We start from the raw sequence: 21,849 nt of genomic DNA, 5'->3' as shown, positions 1-21,849 counted from the left end.
ACCTGAATGTTTTCCAGGGCTGGTTGTAAATGGACACAAACTGCTTCAGTATCTGAGGATTCCCAAATGATGCTGAACATTGTGCAATCTTCAGAAAATATCCCCACTTCTGATTTTATGATGAAGAGAAGATCATTGATGAAGCAGCTGGAGATGGTTGGGTCTAAATCTCTCATCTCTGGAGTTCAGCTGTTTCGTCCGTGTTTGTTGTAAGGCTGTAATAAAGTCAGCAACTGAGTGGCCCAAACTGAATTGTTATTTCTGAATATGGCCTCTTGATACCACTGCCAATGGCCCCTTCCGTTATTTTGCTGATGTTTGAGAGTCAGCTGATTCGGTGGTAATTGGTTGGGTTGGGTGTGTCTATCAATTGGTGGACAGGACATGCACAAACAATTTTCCACTTTGCTGCACAGATGCCATTGATGCTACTATATTGGAACAGCTTGGCAAGGAGCCTGGCTAATTCTGGAGCACAAGCCTTCAGTCCTATTGCCGGAACATTGTCAGGTCCCTTAGCCTTTGTAGTATACAATTACTTCAGCTTTTTCTTGTCATTATGTGGAATGAATGGAACTGAATGAAGATTGGCATCTGTGATACTGTAGATCTCAGGAGGCAGCCAAAATGGATCATTCACTCAGCATTGAAAATGGTTGCAAATATTTCAGCATCGTCTTTTGCACAAATGTGCTTGGCTCTCCCATTATTGAGGATGGAGATATTTGTGGACCTGCCTCCTCCAGGGAGTTGATCAATTTCCACCACCTTTCATGACTGGATGTGCAGCATTGCAGAGCTTGGGTCTGATCCATTGATTGTGGGATCACTTAGCTCTGTCTTTCGCATCTTTGGCATGCAGCCCTGTGTGTTAGCTTCACCAGGTTGACACCTTAATTTTAAGTCTTCTACTGGTATATTCTCCTGCACCCTTCATTGAACCAGGGTTGATCCTCCAGCGTAATGGTAACAGTAGAGTGGAGGATATGTGGGCCATGAGGTTACAGACTGTGGTTGAAAATAATTCTGCTCCTGCTGATGGCCTACAGGGCCTCAGAGTTGTCCAGTTTTGAAGTGCTAGATCTGTTCAAAATCCATCCCATTTAACATGGTGGTAAAACTACACAAGATTATGGATGGGTCCATAATGTAAAGACGGGACATCATCTTGAGAAGGAGTGTGCAGTGGTCACACCTACCAATACAATCATGGAGGTAGATTTGTGAGAAAGTTCATAAGATATAGGAACAGAATTAGGCCATTCGGCCTAGTGGTAAAGAGGTCACGTATGTTTTTTCCTTTTATTGGTTCCCTCACCACTCGCCACATTTCTAGATTAGAGCTTTGTCTTTTAGGGCTGAGCCTGCTCAGTTGATTGTGGTACTGCTGAGCCACTCTTGGTGATGGATATTGAAGTCCCCTACCCAGAGTACATGCTCTGCTTTTTAAACCATCAGTGCTTCTTGCAATTAGCTGAGGTGAGCTGAGATGACTCAGACACCAGTTTAAAGTTCCTAAACATGCACACATATTGAAGCCTTAGTCAGGCTTCAGTTGATTGACAGATAACTGCCACTTAGCTAATTGGATCAGTTGCTTATTGATCTTTAAACTAAACTACTGAATTTAAAGAGAAACACTTACCAATAATTATGCAGTCAGCTCCAAGTTTCCAATACCCTCACTCTGGCTGTATCTACTCCGGCTGCAGTCTCTCTCACACTGGTGCGCGCAAGCTTCAATGGTCTTTGTTCTTGCGTTTGGTGCTCAATGAGGGGAATTCTGATTTATCACTGAGGGGGGGGAGCAGTAGATGGTAATCAGCAGGAGGTTTCCTTGTCCATCTTTGACCTGATGCACGAGACTGCACTGGCTCTAGAATCAGTGTTGAGGACTGTCACTGCTGCCATCTCTGGTGGGTCTGTCCTACTTGTGGGACAGGGTATATCCAGGGATGGTGATGATGGTATGTGGGACATTGTCTGTAAGGCATGATTTTGTGAATATGATTAAGTCAGATTGTTGCTTGACTCATCTGTGGGACAGCTCTCCCAACTTTGGCACAAGTCCTAAGATGTTGGTAAGGAGGACTTTGCAGGGTTGAACAGCGGTGGGTGTACCATTTTTGTTTCTGATGCTAGGTCTGTGCCAGTTGTCCATCTGGTTTCATTCAAAGAACAAAGAACAAAATCAGCCTGGGAAACACAGCTTTCCTGTGATGGCTAGATATAACTGGCGTGTTGGGCCATTTCAGGGGGCATTTAAGATTCAACCTGATTGTTTTGGGTCCAGAGTCACATCTAGGCCAGACCACATAAGGAAGACAGATATCCTTCCCTAAAGGGGTATTAGTGAACTGGATTTATTAATTTAAATTCCACAGCTGCCATGGTGGGATTTGAACCCGTGTCCCCAGAGCATTCTCCTGGGCTGCTGGCTTTCCAGCCCAGCATCAGTACTACTCTGCCACTGCCTTCCTCAAAAAAAATGGCTCGTGGTCTTCAAGCACATTGGAACAAGTTGATACGTTTTGTTTAAGTTGTTTATGCAAGTTGTAGGTTTATCTGCCTTTGCTATTTCTTCGAGTTATGTCTTATGAGTCTGTGGAGTCTCATAATTCTGTGGAGTAAAAAAGAGTTTACTAGAATTAAGTGTTTAAAAAGATTCAATTTTATTATTGTCACATGTATTAGTATGCAGTGAAAGGTATTGTTTTTTGTGTGCTATATGAACAAAGCATACCATATATAGAGAAGGGAAGGAGAGGGTGCAGATGTAGTGTTACAATCATAGCTAGGGTTAGAGAAAGATCAACTTAATGCAAGTTAGGTCCATTCAAAAGTCTGATGGCAGCAGGAAGAAGCTGTTCTTGAGTCCAGATAAAATTTGGTAAAATAACATTCACTCACTTAAGATGGTGTTTGCTCTTTCCTTTGGCGTGAGGAGATAGGTGATGCACAGTTATCTAAATTAATTTGGTAAGGATAGGGTAGAAACACCTACACAGGAAAAGTGCACCCAAAGGTTGTTTAAAATATAAAAATTCTCTTAGGACATCATTCCTTAGAAATGATGGAGAATAATTCTGGTGTCTTCATCATTCATATCCTCTTTCTGCCTCCTCTTGCACACTTTTATTTTATCTAACACATGAAAGATATTTGAGTAGAAGCCCTTTTTCTGTTGCCATTTTAGCGTATTATGGAGGAACTTAGGAAGTAGGAGCAGGAGTAGGCCATTCAACCCCTCAAGCCTGCCGCACCTATCAACGAGATCATTCTACCTCAATGCCATTTTCCCATCCCATATCCATATCCCTCAGTATCTTTAATAACTGGAAATCTATCCACTTCTATCTTGAACAGACTGAATGATTGAGCCTCCAGAGAACCATGGGGTATATAATTCCAAAGATTTAACACTCTTTGAGTGAAGAAATTCCCCCTCATCTCAGTCCTAAATGGCCTCCCTCTTTTTGCATGTCAGAAGTGTACATTTGGGGAGGTTATTCACTTGTTAACCTTTTTGAGCCTATGTCAGCTGTTTTACAGGTCCATTGCACTAGATTTTTCAAGGTTGACATCTACATATTTATTTTAAAAAATCACCATCTGGTTGATCTGAAGTAAACAAAATATTTATGAGAACTCTGTACCAGTTACTGTTTTGTGATTATCAACAGGGTACGGGAAGCTGCCATGACAAGTTTGATGGAGTTAACAATATTGTTGGTGCAAACACACCCTCAGCTTATCTCTCCTGATAAGTGAGTATAAAATTCTTCACTGATTCCAGCCGTAATTACCATGAGATTACTTATGTTTGATGTTAGCTATTTGATTTTAGGTTCTCAATATATTCTGCGCATTAATGATGCTATACTTTAGTAAGAAGCAAAGTCGTTTCATAATAGAAAATAAGCAGATGTTTATTACATAATTCCTTTTTTTTGTAACTACCTGTAAATTCTCCTTACCTTCCAACCATCTGCACTTGACGTCTCTGCTGCAGGAAGGGTATACAATTTAACCATAGCCACATCACCATCTGTGCAAAATGCATTGACTCTGCAAAAGTTGTTAGGTGCAACTATCTTTTTTATTTCCTGATGAGGTTGTGCACCTCAGCACTGATGAGTTCAAAAGACTGGTACCAGGCCTCAAACTAACAGCATTGGGCAATACCGTCACACTTAATAACTTTATTCAGTTTAATTTTCAGCTTTGTCATAAATTCTGACAACTAGGAAGGTTAATGTTGAAACTTTTGCTGTGTAAATTGGCTGCTATATTTCAAAATTATAGTAGTGACTAAATATTGGCTGTGAAGCACTTTAGGACATCCCAATGTGTGGTCTGTAGATTCTGCAACCTCTGAGGTAGATAGTATTTCAAGGGTGGTTTGTTTGGAAGTTTGTACGCCCTCTTCATCGCCTCAACTTCACCTCTCGATGTGTATGGTTCCTTTCTGAATGACTATTCTCCATTCTCCAGTTAATTACATACTTCTGAAGTGCAGTCACTGCTGTAATGTAAGAACTGCAGCAGCCAATTTGTACATAAGTAATTTGACAGTGACCAGATATTCTGTTTTTGTGATGCTGGTTAATCTTGCAAGCTTTAAAACCATAGAATTCTGTGACAATGATTATTCTTTCGACTTCTGCATAGTTGCAGACAAATGATGTGCTACCTGGCTCAACTATCAGCTGAGAAGATTGATCGATTCCGCGCACACGCTGGCTCAGTTTTTCTTCGACTCTTACACTTTGATAACCCTGCAATTCCACATATTCCACACAAGGAGGAGTTAGAGAATATTTTTCCACGGTGAGTTATTAAAAGACCCAGACTCGTCTCCTCATTATTTCCCTTGAATGATTAGACGGTTGTGCAATTTAATACAATTTGATAATCACACATAACTGAAATCTATTTTAAAATGGGTGTTAAATGTTGATGCACTGGATTTAACTAAAAGATTTTGAAGTATAAACAGACAAAAGCAGCCTATGATGAATTAGGTGCATCGAAATGTTAAACTTTCAAATTAAAACATGTTTGTCGTGCAAGAACTTGAGGAGTGAGGGGATTGTGCTGAACCTGATGCACAGTTTTGGGGAATGATGAAAGCACAGATGGAGAGTAGTTATGAGTGAAGGGAGATAGGCACCAAAACAAAGTGGATATTGCAGAGTCGCAAAGACAAACCAGTATAGTGATTGAAAAGTAGGCTAACAAAGGTGGCATGGGAGACTGCAATAATCTGGAACAGAAGAAGCTCATGCTCAAACTAAGCGTTCAGCATCTTTATCCCTAATTCATTTGTATTTGTTTTATGAGCCTCTCATAGTTATTTAGAGAAACAAAGTAACAAGGTGTTGGGAATGCACCTTGTTTCTTCGGTTACAAAACAATATTAGAACAAAATAATTATTGTAGAAAACAAAGAGTTAAGTTTAATTTTGGCAAGCATGCAATTGGTAACTCACTAGTGTAAATCCATAAAGATACCTTGCATGGGGTTGATTTTATTTGAAAACGTCAGGCTCGTAGAGGCTTGTTGAATGAAAAGTCAGTGGAGCATCTGACTGACTGATTTGACTTCAGGGTAAATTGGTCCATATGTAATATTATCAGCTTCTTAATCCAGACATTGAGTAATTCTCCTGATGGCAAGTTTGTTTTTAGCTTGATTTTAAAACCTTCAGAACCTGGAATTTATTGTGTATAACACTCCCAAAGCATTAACATTGGCAGTGATGGTACAAAGTGATTCCTTCTCGATCACAAGCGAAGATTTGGAATGCCAAAAGTGTATTTTCAGTGTCCTAATATTGGTTCCTAGCTGAAGAAAGTTTTGTCACTATTATAGTCCAACACCTTGCTACTTTGTTTCTCTAAATAACTACAAGAAGTTAATAAAGCAAATATAAATGAATTAGGGATAAAGATGCTGGATGCCTTGTTTGAGCATTAACTGGTCCAGCTCCAGATTATTGCAGTCTCCTATGCCACCTTTGTTAGCCCATTTTTCAGTCACTACACTGGTTTTCTCTGCATTATTCACTTTGTTTTGGTGCCTATCTCCCTTCATTTGTAACTCTCAATCTGTGCTTTCAGCATTCCCCAATGCTGTGCATGAGCTTCAGCACAATCCTGTAACCACCTGTTATTTAAGTGACATTGCAGCTATGCGACAGAAGTGGGCTGAAAGATATTAGGATACAAAAGAATACAAGCGTAGACCATTGAATCCCTTAATTCCACCACTTGGATCATGGTTTGATTCCATTACCTTTAATAACCATAACCCGTTATACCCTTGCCTAACAAAAAGCTATCAGTATGAGTTTTGAAATTTTCAATTGGGCTGGCCTCTAGCAGCTTTTTGGGGAAGAGTTTTCCAGATTTCCACTGCCCTTTGTGTGAAGAAGTGCTTCCTAATGTTAACTCTAATTTCAAGGTTATTCTCCTTGTCTGAACTCCCCAATAGAAATAGTTTCTGCTGGCCCCTCAACTCCCTTACTCAGCTTAAAACGCCACAGTTAGATCATTCCTTGTTCTCATGTACAGAAGGGAATAAGAAGCTATACAGTCAGTTTGCATAATTTAACTCTCTTAGCTCTAGCATTGTTCTGGGGAATCTGTGTTGCACAGCACCCTCCGAGACCAATATGTAAGTCCTCTGGTGTGATGGCCGGAACTGAACACAATAAAGTGAGATCTACCCAGAACTTTATCTTTGTGCAATACAACTACCACCTCTTTGTATATTAGCCCCCTTTGAGATAAAGGTCAATTAAATTAAATTTTTTTTTTGTACCTGTCCTTTTTGTGATTTCTGTACTTGAACTTCTAAATCTTTCTGCTCTTCCACAGCTCCCAAATTCTCACTATGGAAAAAATGCTCTGATCTATCTATTTTGGGACCCAAGATGGATGGCTTCACACTTTGCCATATGCCAAAAGAAACCTTTTTTTAATCTAAAAATGTTTGAAATTTGGACATGTGCATTCTGCTCCCTCAAAAATGTATTCCCTTTTTTTGACATAACCGATGGGTAGCACAGTGGTTAGCACTGCTGCCTTACAGCACCCAGGTTCGATTCCCAGCTTGGGTCACTGTCTGTGTGAAGTTTGCACAGTCTCTCCCTGTCTGCGTGGATTTCCTCCGGGTGCTCCAGTTTCCTCTCATAGTCCAAAGGTGTGCAGATAGGTGGATTGACCATGCTAAATTGACCCTTAGTGTCAGGGCGATTAGCTAGGATAAATGGGTTATCGGGATAGGGCCTGGGTGGGATTGCTGATGGTCCGAATGGTCTCTTTCTGCATTGTAGGGATTCTGTCTATCATTCTATATGTTGCGTTATATATGTCTAATGTAAGCTAAAATGACTTGTGTTGTTTAATTTGCTCCCATGCATTACATAAAGATACTTCATGATTCTATTCTTTCATTCCAGGTCAGAATTTGAAACCCTGAACTGGAGTGCACCCTCTCAAGCCTTCCCTCCTATCACAAAACTTTTAGGTCTTCCAACTTACCAGTACCGTGTTTTGCTGGGTCTCACAGTTTCAGTCGGAGGTCTTACTGAATCTACGGTATGTAAATGTTTGTAATTTCATTATTGGAGTTAAAAACCCTGATTGATTATACACCAAAGCTTACAATTAATCTGTAGATCGCTGCAAGCATAAGATGTACTGGGAGAGAGATGGGGATTGATGAGGAGAAAAACTGAAGTTAATACATTCATTAATTATTAAATCAGTGAAATCCCCGAAAGTACTTGCTATAATGTGCTACAGGATAGATGTGCAAAAGGAAAAAAAATGAACTGTTTCTAAATGATTCAGTTTGCAGAATCTGTACATCTGTAGTGTACAGACTACAGACAGAAGAGAAAGTATCGGAACATTATAAGTATTAAGTAATCTTTGTCATGGCATAATGGCTGTCAAACATAATTCTGTTGTCTGTGAATGTCAGAAGGGAATAAAACAGAAGCAGCCTGGAAATACACAGTCAGCATTTAAGGAAAGCTGTGTTTTTGCTAAACTGAAGCCAAAAATGGCTGGATCTTTATTGATGAGGAAAGTTTCACGCTCAATAGATATCATTTTCAGATTGATCTATGATCCAGACAACTGAAAATCGCTTTCATGAAAGTGAAGTGTTTGTTCATGCTGTAAAATACTTAGCAGGTCTGGCAGCCTTCGAGTTAATGTTTTGGGTCAATGACCTTACATCTGGGCTGACTATTTTGAATTTCAAACCCTGAGTATGTTGGGGATGAGAAAGCTCTGCCGTTTGACTGAATTCTGACTGTTTGATCATGAAATTCCAACTGCCTCCGCCTCCTTTTTGCCACCTCTGCCTCCAACATGGTCTCCTCAGAAAGCTAGGAAAATCACTGCAGTTCCCTAGGCTGGGAGAAGGCCACTTGGATTCACATCCAGACTCGCTCGCTGGCACTCACCCCACTGGAAGTGTGGTCTCAGCCACTGGCTGCTCTGTGGAACTGCAGAGTTCGGCATGTGGGGGTGAAGGGAACCGTGAGCCCAACTCTAGGCCATTTGGTGGAACCACAAGTTTGGCAGGCAAGGGGCCAAAGGGAGGAAGGAGCAACAGAGCCTGAGCTTTGGCTGGTTGTAGTGAATCGCTGACTGTCATCAATCATGATGGCTTGGCCATGAAAGGGCCCATAGACTCCCAGGACAGCTCGGTGTTGCTGTAAGGCTGCTAGAAAGGACAGACTGCCGAGTGAATGAGTGAGGGTTGGTGGATGGAGTGGCTTCAGGCAGAGGGTGAGTGTAGGGTGGGGAGAGGGGCTAATTGCAATGTATGTGTTAGGGGATTGGAAGGAGAGGGGACTCACTAAATGTGTCACCAGTGAAAATGAATAGCTTGGCTGAAACTTGTATGTTCCTAAAATAATAACACTTCAAAGTAATTCGAAGTAACGGATTTTCATTTTCTACTATATGTTGATGTAGAAAAATGCAAACTTATAAATTTGAATGTTACTCTGCTGCTCTACTACTGTTTTATTTCTGCTCGTGTCTGGAGTCATTTTAATTTTCAAGTTTTTTTTACATATATTTGTATATGGGATGTATGCGCAACCAGCAGGGTCAGCATTAGTTGCCCATCCCCAATTGTCACTGAGAAAGTGGTGGTGAGTTAAAATGGGGTCACATTAAAAAATAGCTTGCAAGCTCTAGGCTATCGCTTGGTTTCACGTGGACATAATCCAGCAGGGTTGGTGTGGACTTCATGCTGTTTTACATGCCATAACTTCATTGAATGCTAGATACAAATGCATTGTGCAATTATACTGTGCTATTTCAATATATTTTATGTTTCAAGTGGGGTCACTTTAAAACGCAGTGTTTTGTTGCAGGGGTTGATTTATCTGGGAAACCCTTCAGCTTAAGTGCTGAAAATGCACCATAATAACAGATTTTAGCTAGGAATGTATTGCATTGTTGAGTGAATGGACCTTTTGTTTATTTAGGTTCTTCTGGAATTTTAGACTAGATATGCAGAATTTTGATTTTGTTGATTGACAGAGACCGAGTGATGTGATTAATCGGAGGAGCTAAGCTTGCAGGAAAGGCCAGTTTCATTTTCATTTTAAAATACAAACAGTTGCTGCCTGGGCTGCCAGAAGAAAACAGTAAAGTTTATTTATTAGTCTCAAGCAAGGCTTACATTAACACTGCAATGAACTTCCCAGTGTCAGTAGAATTGTGCCTGGAGTGAAACATTGTATGAATGCCAAAATAGAAAATTGTTGAGATCTAGTTTGGATTCATCCTATCCTTTGGGGCTTCTAACTATCCACAGCCTTGATAGGAGGTAAAAGGAGAATTACTGTTTCTACCCAGTTGAAGATTAGTAATTCCATCCATTTGAAGTGGCCCATAAACATTTGCACTTCACTGTAAGTCATAAAAAGTGCTATAATTACAAGAGTAATTTCAAAAAACTTCAGACCTTTTTGTAATCCCTAATAATTACACATATAACTTATACATATAAAACTGCTGAATTTAATAAACTGCTAAATTTAGTAGTTTTATAAGTAAGTTGAGAGAAGCAGAATTTGCGTTGTTCCATTCTGCAGAACATAAAAATACTTGGGTAAAAATTGCATCTAATTCCTGAATTTAGCTGCTTATAATTTGTGCAGTGCAGTGTGGTTTCTGAAAGAATGTGCTGTGCTGTTTGAATTTTTTGCCACACAAATACATCACTAGTATTCATAAATTGGGTGCCTCATCTTAAACCAGTGGAATTGCCAATCCCAGACAGGTAGTTTAAGATTCAGAGTCTTTACAATTGAGTTGGCTTGGTTGCAACTTACCAGTAATATTCAGGCAAGTAGGCTGAATGTAGTAAGAGCAAATTTTACCTGTAACACGAACAATAATTTGCAAACATTTCCCACAACTGTTTACTGCAAAGAGAGGACTTATTTGAACTCGCAATCCCAGATTTGATATTTTGTCTTTGAGAAAAAGTTTGGGCAGTGGACTTGCATCCCCATGTGCATCACTGAATTCTGTCTTAACACTAGTTGTTTGAGTTGCAAGACTTTCACTGCCTACTTGCAACACCTGAGTGTTGTCGGTAATTTTTAACCAATGGGCCAGAAAAAAATGAGCATTTAAGTTTAAGATGTCTAGGGAAGTTGGTTTGTGTATTATGCTAAAACAGCAGATTTCTTTCACTGCAAGCTTTTGCAAATTGCGTACTGAAAACAGCTGGTGGCAGACTACTGCAGGAGTCCACAACTCAGTCGCTATCAGAATGGTGATCATAAACAGATAATTTCATTACTTCTTGAATTTTTTATGAACAATTTCAACACTCAAGCAAATTATTTGTTAAGAGTGTAGAAATTCAGAAATCTCGCTTGCCCAATTGTTTGCTTTAGACTTGACAGGACTTGACTTGGCTGCGTTTGAGACTTTTCCCTGCCATGTGCTCTCATGATAAGGTATTGAGTTTCACTGGTAGATATTACCTGGGTATTTATTCACTCCTGTGTTTCGATTAATGTTCCCAAGTTTGATTATGAACCGCTAATTTTAGTTTCCAGCAGATTACATGGATGTCATCCATTTCCCTTGATTTTTGTGATGAAAAATACCACTCCATTGTGTACAAGCTAAAAATGCTTGGTCAAACCATGGTAATTCCCTCCCTAGCACCATTCATCTCTCTACTTCTGTTCTCTCTTTAAGATGCTCCTTAAACCTATTTTTGATCAAGCTTTTGGTCATCAGTTCTAATATCGTCCTTTGCAGTTTGGTCATATTTAACTAACATTCCTGTGTAATGACTTGGGATATTTTATTATGTCAAAGGTGCCACATAAACACAAGTCGTTGCTGTTTTTGAGGATTGAATATTGATCCAGTGGTTACATGATTGATGTTGTTAAATATATACAGATTTTTAGTCCCTTTGGTTTTTGTTCTGAGGAATTTATGGTATTCTTTTGAATTAGCAGATTCTTAATAGAACAACTCAGCTGGATTTGAGGTAACTTGTACTGACAATGGCCGTAAAGATGTGTAATTCAAATTAACACACTTTGATTTCAATCTCACTCAAGCTTCCATTGATTAGGTCAGCTGATCTTTATCTCTAAAGCTGAGTTCCAGTTATTGCCAAGATTGAGCAAAGCGATATGTAAATTGGAGCAAAGTGTATCACATTGCATGACTGTTTTGTCAACCCTTTGACAGTTGAAAAGGATGTTCTTTTTCCTGTTTCTTCCCATTGACTCCTGTTCTGGAGGCCTTGATTGCTTGTTGGGATATGGTTCCATGGTTGTTGGTCATCCTCTAGTTCCTCATTCTAGTGGTCACTTATGTGAGCTTTGACGATGCATGTTACCTGTCTATTCAACGATTGTCACCTAATGCCATCAGACTTTTGAATGGACCTACCATATATTAAGCCAATCTTTCTCTACACCCCAGCTCATGACTGTAACACTACATTCTGCACCCCTTCCTTTCCTCCTTCCCTGTGTACATTTTTGTATGACTCATGGGATTCTCACCTGGAGTGGAAAATATGGCTAATTCTCCACCCCATTCTATGCCTATGTCTAACAAATTGTAGTACCCCAACTATACCCTGCCAAACAACTACTAATGCAGCACACAGATTGAGGATCAAACCTATGACCTTGCAAGGCTATGTGACTGAGGCTGTCATTGAAATGCTCAGAGTCCAGTACCGAAAAGCAAATGTTTATAAAACTGAACTGTTGGTACTAAACTGCAAATCTTTGGAACTGGAAAATTTTGCCAACTGTTTTTCCCAAAAGTAGGATATCGTTGATGGGTTGTAACAGTTTGATGTGTATTATTCTGTTAGCCTCAAAACCTTGTTTGTAGAATTTAGTGGGTTTTTTTCATATTTTTGGTTTTGACTGTGTAAGATGGTCCCCACCCCCAAATATATGTTTCAGGATGATTATTTCATAGTTGTAATTATCACTGATTCCAGATTGTAATGAAGCGAATGTTGAAATTATTAGAGGAAAGTTCAATTCCAGAAAATTGATATAAAACAAAATTAATGAATTGAGTACAGCGGTACAATAATCGATTATCACATGCCTCTAACCAATTCATTAATGGGTTTGATCAAAATCTCATTTTAAAGGCTTTTCACTACAGTTTGAATATGGCCATTATGGTAAATTGTTATATATGTGACATTATCCAACAAATGCCTTTTCACTTGTAGAAAAAGCAATCCAAACCTCAGTTTAAAACAACATTCCATTGCATTTGGGCAGAAAGGATCTAGAATAGTTATATTAATTAACATTTTGAATTAAATTAAAGCTTTCTATTTAACCAGATACCAGAACCTTTTTTAACCAAAATTAGTATAGTTACAGGAATTTTTCTTTGACAATATTCAGTTTACCTTTGTTGTGGTGTGAGAATTCCAAACTGGTTTTCTTCAGTCTGTTTTTTTTAAACTCTTTGCCATAATTATCCCTGCAGACTTGAAGACTCAGTTACCATTAGCAAAAGACCGATGTCTAATTCTATGTACAAACTTGACCAACTTTCTGTTAGCATAGTTAAGTAGTATTGGCCTGATTGAGCAAACCACAAACAGTTTACCATTCTTATAATGACAACATTCGTGAAAGTAGACTTGCTTGAAAAGTTTTATTTATTTTCAGAATCTTATCCTCTGAAATCATGCTTCCAACTTTTGCTTTTTAATAGCTTATCTGCGTGCTGAATTTTCAGACATAACGGGATCTTCCACTTGGCGAAGAAAACTATAACCTTAAATTTTAGAAATATTCCTTATTGATTGGTATCATTTGTTCCATTGTCAGTAAGAGTTCTTTTTGTGATTGAAAACACAAGCCACCAATACTAAGGAGAAAACAGAAATGGATAATGTACAGAATGACATTGCTGTGATGCCCCCCAACCCCTCTGCTCCCAAAATTCGGGTTTCTCCTCCCATCTGGGACTGACCTTACCGAATATCCTGGGGATTGAGCCCCAGGCAAACACTGCAGTACTTCTACTGGCCACTGCAGAACTGTGCCGATCCAGGTTGAAGAGCTGTCAGCCAATCTGATTGGTTGACAGTTCTCAAGAGCGAGACCTCCTTCCAAGACCCTCTGCCAATCAACCCTACCTCTCCACTCACCTGATGAAGGAGCAGCACTATGAAAGCTTGTGATTCCAAATAAACCTGTTGGACTTTAACCTGGTGTTGTGAAACTTCTTACTGAATCAACACTCAAGTGCGCATTAAATGGCAGTCAGAATTCAAGAGTTGGTGGCTGCGCGTTAGGCACCGACTATTGGGATAGTGAGCCCCAATCATTAGCCGTGCATAAAATTCTACCCTTTGAATAGTCAGCAGGCCTGGAAGTATCTGTGGAGAAAGAAACTGAGTTAATGTTCCAAGTGCAATATCACTCTTCCCTGCGACTGTTCCAATGAAATCAAAACATTAACTCAGATTTTCCAGCACTTCCTATTTTAATTTCAAGATTCCAGGATCCACAGTGATCCACAGCCATGCACGCATAAGGATTGCAGCACTGCATGTTTAAAAAGGGGGGTGTTTTGATAAATGTAGACAGTTTAATTTAATGCCGCCTGACTACTTTATCCCAAATTAATCCTTTGAACCAGGCGTCTCCAAACTTTTCAGTACGAGGGCCACATCGTATATTTTACACAATTTTGGGGGCCAAAGAAAAAATATTAGTTTTATAAATGAATGAATAAAATTTAAATGAATGAATAAGTTTTATTTGGATCATCTTTGTAATCAGTATGATATGATTCAGAATAAAAGAGAAATGTGACAATTACAAAGAAACAATGCCGTGCTTACACTGAGAGATGATATATAATGAGTAAAAATGTCAAACATTAGCAAATGCTGTGACAAAATAATCAATTACTTAACTGCAGGTGAGAAAAGCAGGCTATTCACTTTTTAATTAATTTTATTTACTGAAATTTTACAAATGTTTACTTGAAACTCCATTAGACACCACATGGAGCAGCGACAAATGTCCGGCCTGTGGCTTCCGTCCCTGTGTCTGGATCCTCAGTCAGCAGCAGGGTTCCGGACGCGGGAGTGTTTTCGGCAGCGGGAATCCTGTCCCGCCCCACTGGCTGCAGGCCAGATGTAGCCCACTGCGGGCCATAGTTTGGAGACCCCTGCTTTAGCATAGATATAACCATTGGACAAAGACTCAGACCCTAACTTAGCAAGTAAGAGCAAAATTTATTGCACAAAATAAAGTAGCAAAACACTTATCAATCAGATAAAAGAACAAAAACGTATACTTATTAATAACGCACCCCAAACTTCATGACTTCAAAAGGATGATCAATCCAATCTAAGTGAAAAATTACCTAAACCCTTCTTGCTGACAAGAATTCTGCCTTTATCGGGGAAGGAAACTGCACTATCTGGGTTCTACACCAACAGGAATTCTGCTGCTTTGGCACAATGCATACAGTTTCTTTTCAACCTGATAGGAGAAAATGCAATACAATCAGTTGGTTTTCTTTCACCTGGGGAGACGTTTTTGTAAACGCCAAAGCCTCTTTATCTAATTCTGGCATCATAGAATCCCTACAGTGCAGAAGGAATCCACTTGGCTCATTGAGTCTGCACCAACAACAATCCCACTCAGGCCCTATTCCCATAACCCCATATATTTACCCTACTAATTCCCTGTGACACCGAGGGTCAATTTAGCATGGCCAATCCACCTCACCTGCACATCTTTGGAATACGGAAAGAACCCAGAGCACCCAGAGGGAAAGCCACGCAGACACGGGGAGAAATCCAAATTACACACATCATCCAAGGCCAGAATCAAACCCAGGTCCCTGGCACTAAGAGACAGCAGTGCTAACCACTGTGTCACCGTGCCACCCACCTTGATCCAAAGTATTGAATAGCCAGTTGGTCAACAGTGTTGTAAGAATAATATCATTGGATCTGTCCATCTGCGTACATTACTTTAAATATGAGACAGTGGATTATTTCATTATGCCCCTTACATCTCTACAGCACAAATGCCATATTCATTAGGTCCAATACAGTAGTGGTCAAGGAAAGTGGATTCTGACAGGGGCTTCTATTGGATAGTGAAGTCTCAAACTTTGATTCTAGCACAGGAATATTCACAGAAAAATAAATTTAATCTGACTTTCATTAACTATCTGATTATTAATTATTTATCCTTCAATTACAGAATAATTGAGGTGCTTCTAATAATCAATTTCAATTGTTCAGTTGCTACTTTACAACACTAGTGGCTCGTATACTTAAAATGTTGCATAGTTTGCCAGCGGGTGTTCGAATCATAAAATGACATCTTTTTGGGTAAGGTGTTCGTATAAAATGGATGCTTGACTTTGGTAATCTATTGCAGGATATATATTCATAAAAAAGACTTTGAAAATTGTCAAGTTAAGCAGGCAAACTAAATCCAAATAAAATCTAAATTCTAGGCCATCTTGCAACAGATGGACTGAGGCAATCATGGGGGTGGGTAACGTTTTAAAGTGAAAGTAATTGTTCTGCGCAATGCAAATACCTCCACTATTACTATATGGCTTCTGGAAACAAAATGCACAATTTCTTCCCAGTTTTTGGAAGGTGCATGTCTCTCTTGTTTCCACACCTATCTTTCTTCCTCCCAAACTCTGCCAAGTTGAAGACTTTCTATTTTGTAGGCAGGCATAAAACTGTCATTTTCATTTCTCCTTGACACGGGGACACTTCTTTAATGTAAAGTACTACACCCAACTGAGCCAAAACTGGTGAAAGTCCCTCGAGGAATATAGGCAAGTTCAAATAAGAAGCAAAGCAGAGAATCCAGTTCTGTAACACTAGAACTTCTGAGCTGCCAAGTTATTGGTATTATTTAATTTAGTTTTTAGCGAACATATCTGGAATAATGGTTGCCATTATAGTCCTCTTTTACTTGGCAAGCACATTGTGGTTTGCCTCACAGGAATCAGTAATGTTGGCACTATTTGCTATGTACTATCAAACCAAATTCAGATAATGGAAATCATTCATGATTGAAGAAGGAAGATTACATTCCCAAATGCAGACAAAAACAAGTCAATCACTTTATTTTGCTGCCAGTCCTGGTTGTAATGCAGTTGATAATTCTCTTAACTTACTGGAGGTGTCATCAAGGCTAGCTAAGAGTTGTCTGACCATTATTTATTCTTAGCAAGTGGCTCAATTTCTATTAACACTTATATTTCTTATTCTGCTGCAGTCATCTACTTGTATTACATGGGCCTGAGGGTTATGCCTGCCATACAACTGGGAAAATTGTTTGGTGTGTAATTTTATGACATTTTTTAATTTCTCACTGCTGGTCAGTGTCCTGTTCACTGTTTTATACGTGATAAGTGGTTCACGCAGTTCCATAATGCTTAATGGTGAGTACAATGATAGAAAGTTTGGACTTATTGAAGTTATGCAGTCTGTTTTCTTTGGGTAGTTTAGAAGCATAGTTTGGCATCAAGCTAAACAATAAACACTCGTATATGAGCCAAAATTATTATTATTTTCAGCATTTTACTTCAGAACTTAGAATTTGTATGATATAGGGCCCTGTTTTATTTCTAAATGTTACTGATGAGAGAAAGGGCTTGGTTGTTGTTTTAAAATAATCTAAATTATTGTAAAACTGATTACAGGTCTGTATTAAAATAAATTTTAGGTTTTAAGATCTTTTTCCTATATGTTTGTCTTCAGCTTACTGATTTTGGCCAAAGCATAAATCCAATATTTCACTTAATGAATACACATGTTTTTAGTCACCCTTTGGAAAATTGTGCATTTTGAGATGGCACTAGTTCTTGATGCCTCACGGATGCAAAGCAGTTTTCAAGGGGAAGGTGGGAGGGGGGAGCTGGCCACCCATGTACCTCCATTTAGTTGCTTGTTAAGCTCATTGAGTATCTGGGAGGAAACAGCTTGACACTTTCAATTGAGAAGCATGGGCAAAAACGAATGGCCTTGTTAGGGCGTAGCTCTCAAACACAGTGGGGTGACATCTGGACTAAAGAATGCTGTCTGAAAAAGTTGTATGAAATGGGAGGTTTCAATTCATTTGCTCATGAAGTGACACAGAGTTGCCAGTTCTGGGGGTGAGAAGCTTGCCTTTGTGAAGAGTGAGTGTTTGAACTTGGGGCATGAGGCTGCTGACATCTCTTGACTTCAGAGGTGCGTAGAGGAAGCCCTGATGAGCTAGCAAACAGTGGGTGAGGAATAGGTTACCCTAACATTGAAGAGAGAAGTGAGGATGAATCTCAACAGATGCACCCTTCTGCTCAGGAGAAGACCAGAGGAGCAGTGCTAGGGACTGTTGGGAAGAAGTCACTACCCACAACAAAGGGTGTGCTGAACAAGAATCAGCTACCTGCAAATGACAGACCACTAGTGCCCAACGAAACTGCACTCTTCTAGGCAGTTAGTCTCTGACGTTTAATGCTGGCTTATTCTAGGGCTCAAGATCTCAGACACTAGCTCAACATCAGGCATGTTACAGATGCCCTCTGTCAGAGGGCAGATACACATACATATTGAGTCAGATGGACCCTTGTAAGCATGTAGGACATTGGGGTTTCCGAGGGGGGTCTGCGATCGTATTCACATAGCCATCGAGGCAGTGACAGACTAGCCAGCCAGGATCCTAAGCAGAGAAACCTGTCCAGGTCATCTGTGACATAAGGAAACTAATCTTGCAGTTATGCACTTGATTCTCAGCAAGCTGTCAAAGTGCATTTAATCCTCCGAGACGCACAGGTGCTGGACATCTTCAGACCAACATCCAGATCCAGTATGTGGCTGCTGGTGGGGCGGGGTTAACCCTTTTATAAAAAAAAGGCTTCTGATGTGCATCCGGTACTTAGCAACAGATGCAGAGATGTGCTACAACCAATGCCATTAACTAATACGTATCTGCATTGAAGAAACAGTTTGGTTTCTTGAATATATGCTTTCATTGCCTTGACAAGTCTGGTGATGTTCTTTAGTACAAGGAAGTGAGAGTGTCTCATATTGTGATAGTCTGTGCAACAGGGCTATACAAAAAAACCTGGAGCTGGAAGAGGAGGTGGAGGACCTGGATCTCTATTCTTCCTTGAAAGAGGATGGGGTGAAGGAAAAAGAGAAGGAAGGGGAGACAAAGTGGTTGCTCCAGAAGAACCTAATGTCCAGGCAAGGAAGGACAGCCACCATGGCTGTCCCAGGGCTCTCAGCATTCAGCAAGCTGGCATGGGCAATGCTGATTCAGTGGTGTTTCACCTCTGTGGATCTCGGACCTTATTGCAGATGATTCTGTCCAAAAGTGTTCTGGTTTGGTTCATTGCCGTGTCAGGGGGACCAACAGGGTAGGTATGTAGGGTTGCGGGGATAGGGCCAGGGTGGGATTGTTGAAAGTGTAGACTCAGTAGGCTGAATGGCCTGCTTCTGCACTGTGGGGATTCTATAATTCTGTTAGTCAACTTCACTCAGGGAGAGAAATTATCCAGCAAGGAGACACATCTGAATAATTTCATTGCCATCCACTTTAAATGAAACTCTGATCTGCATCACGAACAGTCTCCCCCAGCACAGACAGTATGGAACCGTACCACCCCGTTCCTTCACTCTTGGTCTCACTGACATCAAGCAATAATAACATACAAATCTGCTTGTTAGCATAATCAAAAATACAATGAAACATACTCTGAGAAAGGGTTGAGTAACAGTAAGGATCACCATCCTCAGGAGCAGATGTAGAGCCCTGGGCATGAGGAAAGCAGTAGAGCAGAACAAAGACCAGGATGACAACAAAGACTATATCCTCATTCTCAAATGTACCACTAAAAGGAAAGCTACCTGGACTTGCTAGAAGATCAATGTCACCAAAGACTATGTCTACTAAGGTGGATGGCAACACACTGGTGCATTTGCCCTGCCCTGCGAGTAGCCTTGGGCTTCAACGCCTTTGGCAGATTGCAGGGATCAGCAGCAGCCCTTGGTGGCATCTTGAAACTGTAGCACGCCATTGTGTCTCACTGGTCACTGATGCTTGATTTGCTAAAGATGGGTAGTATATACAACTTCAAGCTGATGAATCTCAGGCACAAAGGGATTCGCCCCCATTCCTGGGTTCCCAGAGGGGCAGGACATCATTGATTGCATTCATGTGGCATCAAGGCACCCACTGAGTGACCAGTGAGATTCATTAACAGAAAAAGCTTCCGAAACATTCAACTAGTATGTAATGTTAGCAAGAGATTTGTGCACAAGTGTGAATGCTATGTGATATGCCATGATGCCTTCATCCTTGGGCAAGAGCAGATTGAAGAGTTAAAGAGGGCCGAGACCATGATTGGATTTAAGTGAGACGTTGTGTAAGTAAGGATGTGTACATTTGAGTAATGACCTCAGATTTCTGTAAGGTAGAATGTGGGAGGCCAGCCAGGAATGCATTGGCATAATCAAGTCTAAAGGTAACAAAGGCATGAAAGGTTTCAGCAGCAGATGAGCTGAGACAAAGGTGAAGTCAGATGTACAGGTGGAAATAGGTCATCTTGTGATGGAAAGCTGTGTGGTCAAAAGCTCAAATAAGACTAAGGTTAGCAACGGTCCGTCAGACTGTTGTCCTGGGAAAGTGATAGAATCAGTGGTAGAGAATGGAGTTTGGAGTGGGCATTGAAGACATTGGCTATGGTCTTCTCACTGTTTAATTAGAGGAAATATCTATCATTCTAGAAATTTTTACATATTGGATAGGCAATCTGATAATTTGGCAACTGTGCAGGTTGCGAGCGAGAGAGGAGTAGTGGTAAGGTCAGTGTCCAAGTAAAAAAAAAATGCTGTGCTCTCGCATCATGTTACCAAGGGACAACATGTAGATGAGCAAGTGTCACTATATGCTGAGATTGTATCTGTCGTTGCTGTTTGATGAGTTTGGCCACATTGCCACGTAAAGCTCCAAGCAATAGGACCATGCTGTATCACCTATTCCTCATGGCCAAATTTGTGCAGAAAAACTCTTTGCCCACATCACCATTTGGCAATGATCTGCACATTACACCCTGGAGATTCTGTGGGAAAAGGAAATGAAAAGAAACTGTCAGATGCTTCCCTGATGTGAGATGCCGCCGTTGGACTGGGGTAAGCACAGTAAGAAGCCTCACAACACCTGGTTAAAGTTCAGTAGGTTTATTTGGTAGCAAACCTGTTGTACAGTACATTGGGGAGTCCATGCGGACACTACAACAATGAATGAATGAACACCATTCGACAATCACCAGGCAAGATTGTTCTCTTCCTGTTGGTAAACACTTCAGCAGTCACAGGCATTCGGTCTCTGATCTTCGGGTAAACATTCTCCAAGACGGCCTTCACGACACACGACAGCGCAGAGTCGCTGAGCAGAGACTGATAGCCAAGTTCCAACCCGAGATCTTGGGTTCATGTCACACTGTTTGTAACCTCCATGACTTGCTTGGGCTTACAACATCTCACTTACTGTGTTGTCTGGAGACAATACACATCTCTTTAACCTATGCTTAATACTATCTCCACTCACATTGTCTGCACTTTTAAGACTTGATTAGCTGTAAAGACTCGCATTCTAATCAGTATCCTGTAAATTGAGTTGTGCCTTTATATGCCCTGTTTGTGATCAGAACTCCCCACTCATCTGACAAAGGAGCAGCGCTCCGAAAGCAAGTGGCGTTTGCTACCAAATAATCCTGTTGGACTTTAACCTGGTGTTGAGACTTCTAGATGGTTCCCTGAGCAGACTGCCAAAGTTACGTGGCGGAAGTGCCTCATGACATGAGATGATGGAATGTACAGTTAATTGGGCGGGGTGGGGGGGCGCTTTTGGTTGGGAACGATGTCATCACCCCTCAGTCAAGCTTCCACTAAGGCAGTGATGTTGATGAAATCGTTCATGTTAACTTGGCGAGAGCCTTGTTCACAAGCGAACAACCAAATCGTGTGGGAGTTGCATTGAGAGGCAGTGAAAGTGGATGTGCTGGTGAAGGGCACATGGTCAGTCACGAGAGGAGTACATTAGATGAGAAGATTTGCGTGTTTGGGCCCCAGCAAATGTGTTTGGTAGGAATTTTGGTGGTCACGGACGAGTGACAATACCTAATCGGTTAGCACGGATTATCTCAGAGCCCTTCAGAGGATGCAGAGAGAGGCATATAGAGGGACATTTTGGACTTACCCACAAGAGAGTCAAGCCTGGGAGAACAGCAGGTAAACAGTTAAGA

General features: G+C 40.6%; 1 protein-coding gene across 1 annotated transcript in view; it reads left to right on the top strand.

Moving 5' to 3' along the window:
- The window catches only part of tbcd (tubulin folding cofactor D), a 240,637-nt gene that overhangs the window by 194,522 nt on the left and 24,266 nt on the right, over positions 1-21,849 (top strand). Inside the window, exons 30-32 of the mRNA XM_080209036.1 lie at positions 3,684-3,767; positions 4,672-4,830; positions 7,467-7,605. Of these exons, the coding sequence (XP_080065162.1) occupies positions 3,684-3,767; positions 4,672-4,830; positions 7,467-7,605 (382 nt within the window). The remainder of the gene's footprint in view (positions 1-3,683; positions 3,768-4,671; positions 4,831-7,466; positions 7,606-21,849) is intronic.

The sequence above is a fragment of the Carcharhinus amblyrhynchos genome, chromosome 21, assembly GCF_965287045.1.
Source record: "Carcharhinus amblyrhynchos chromosome 21, sCarAmb.v2.hapA, whole genome shotgun sequence".
In the NCBI taxonomy this organism is placed as follows: Eukaryota; Metazoa; Chordata; class Chondrichthyes; order Carcharhiniformes; family Carcharhinidae; genus Carcharhinus; species Carcharhinus amblyrhynchos.
This window is presented reverse-complemented; position numbering and strand designations above follow the sequence as displayed.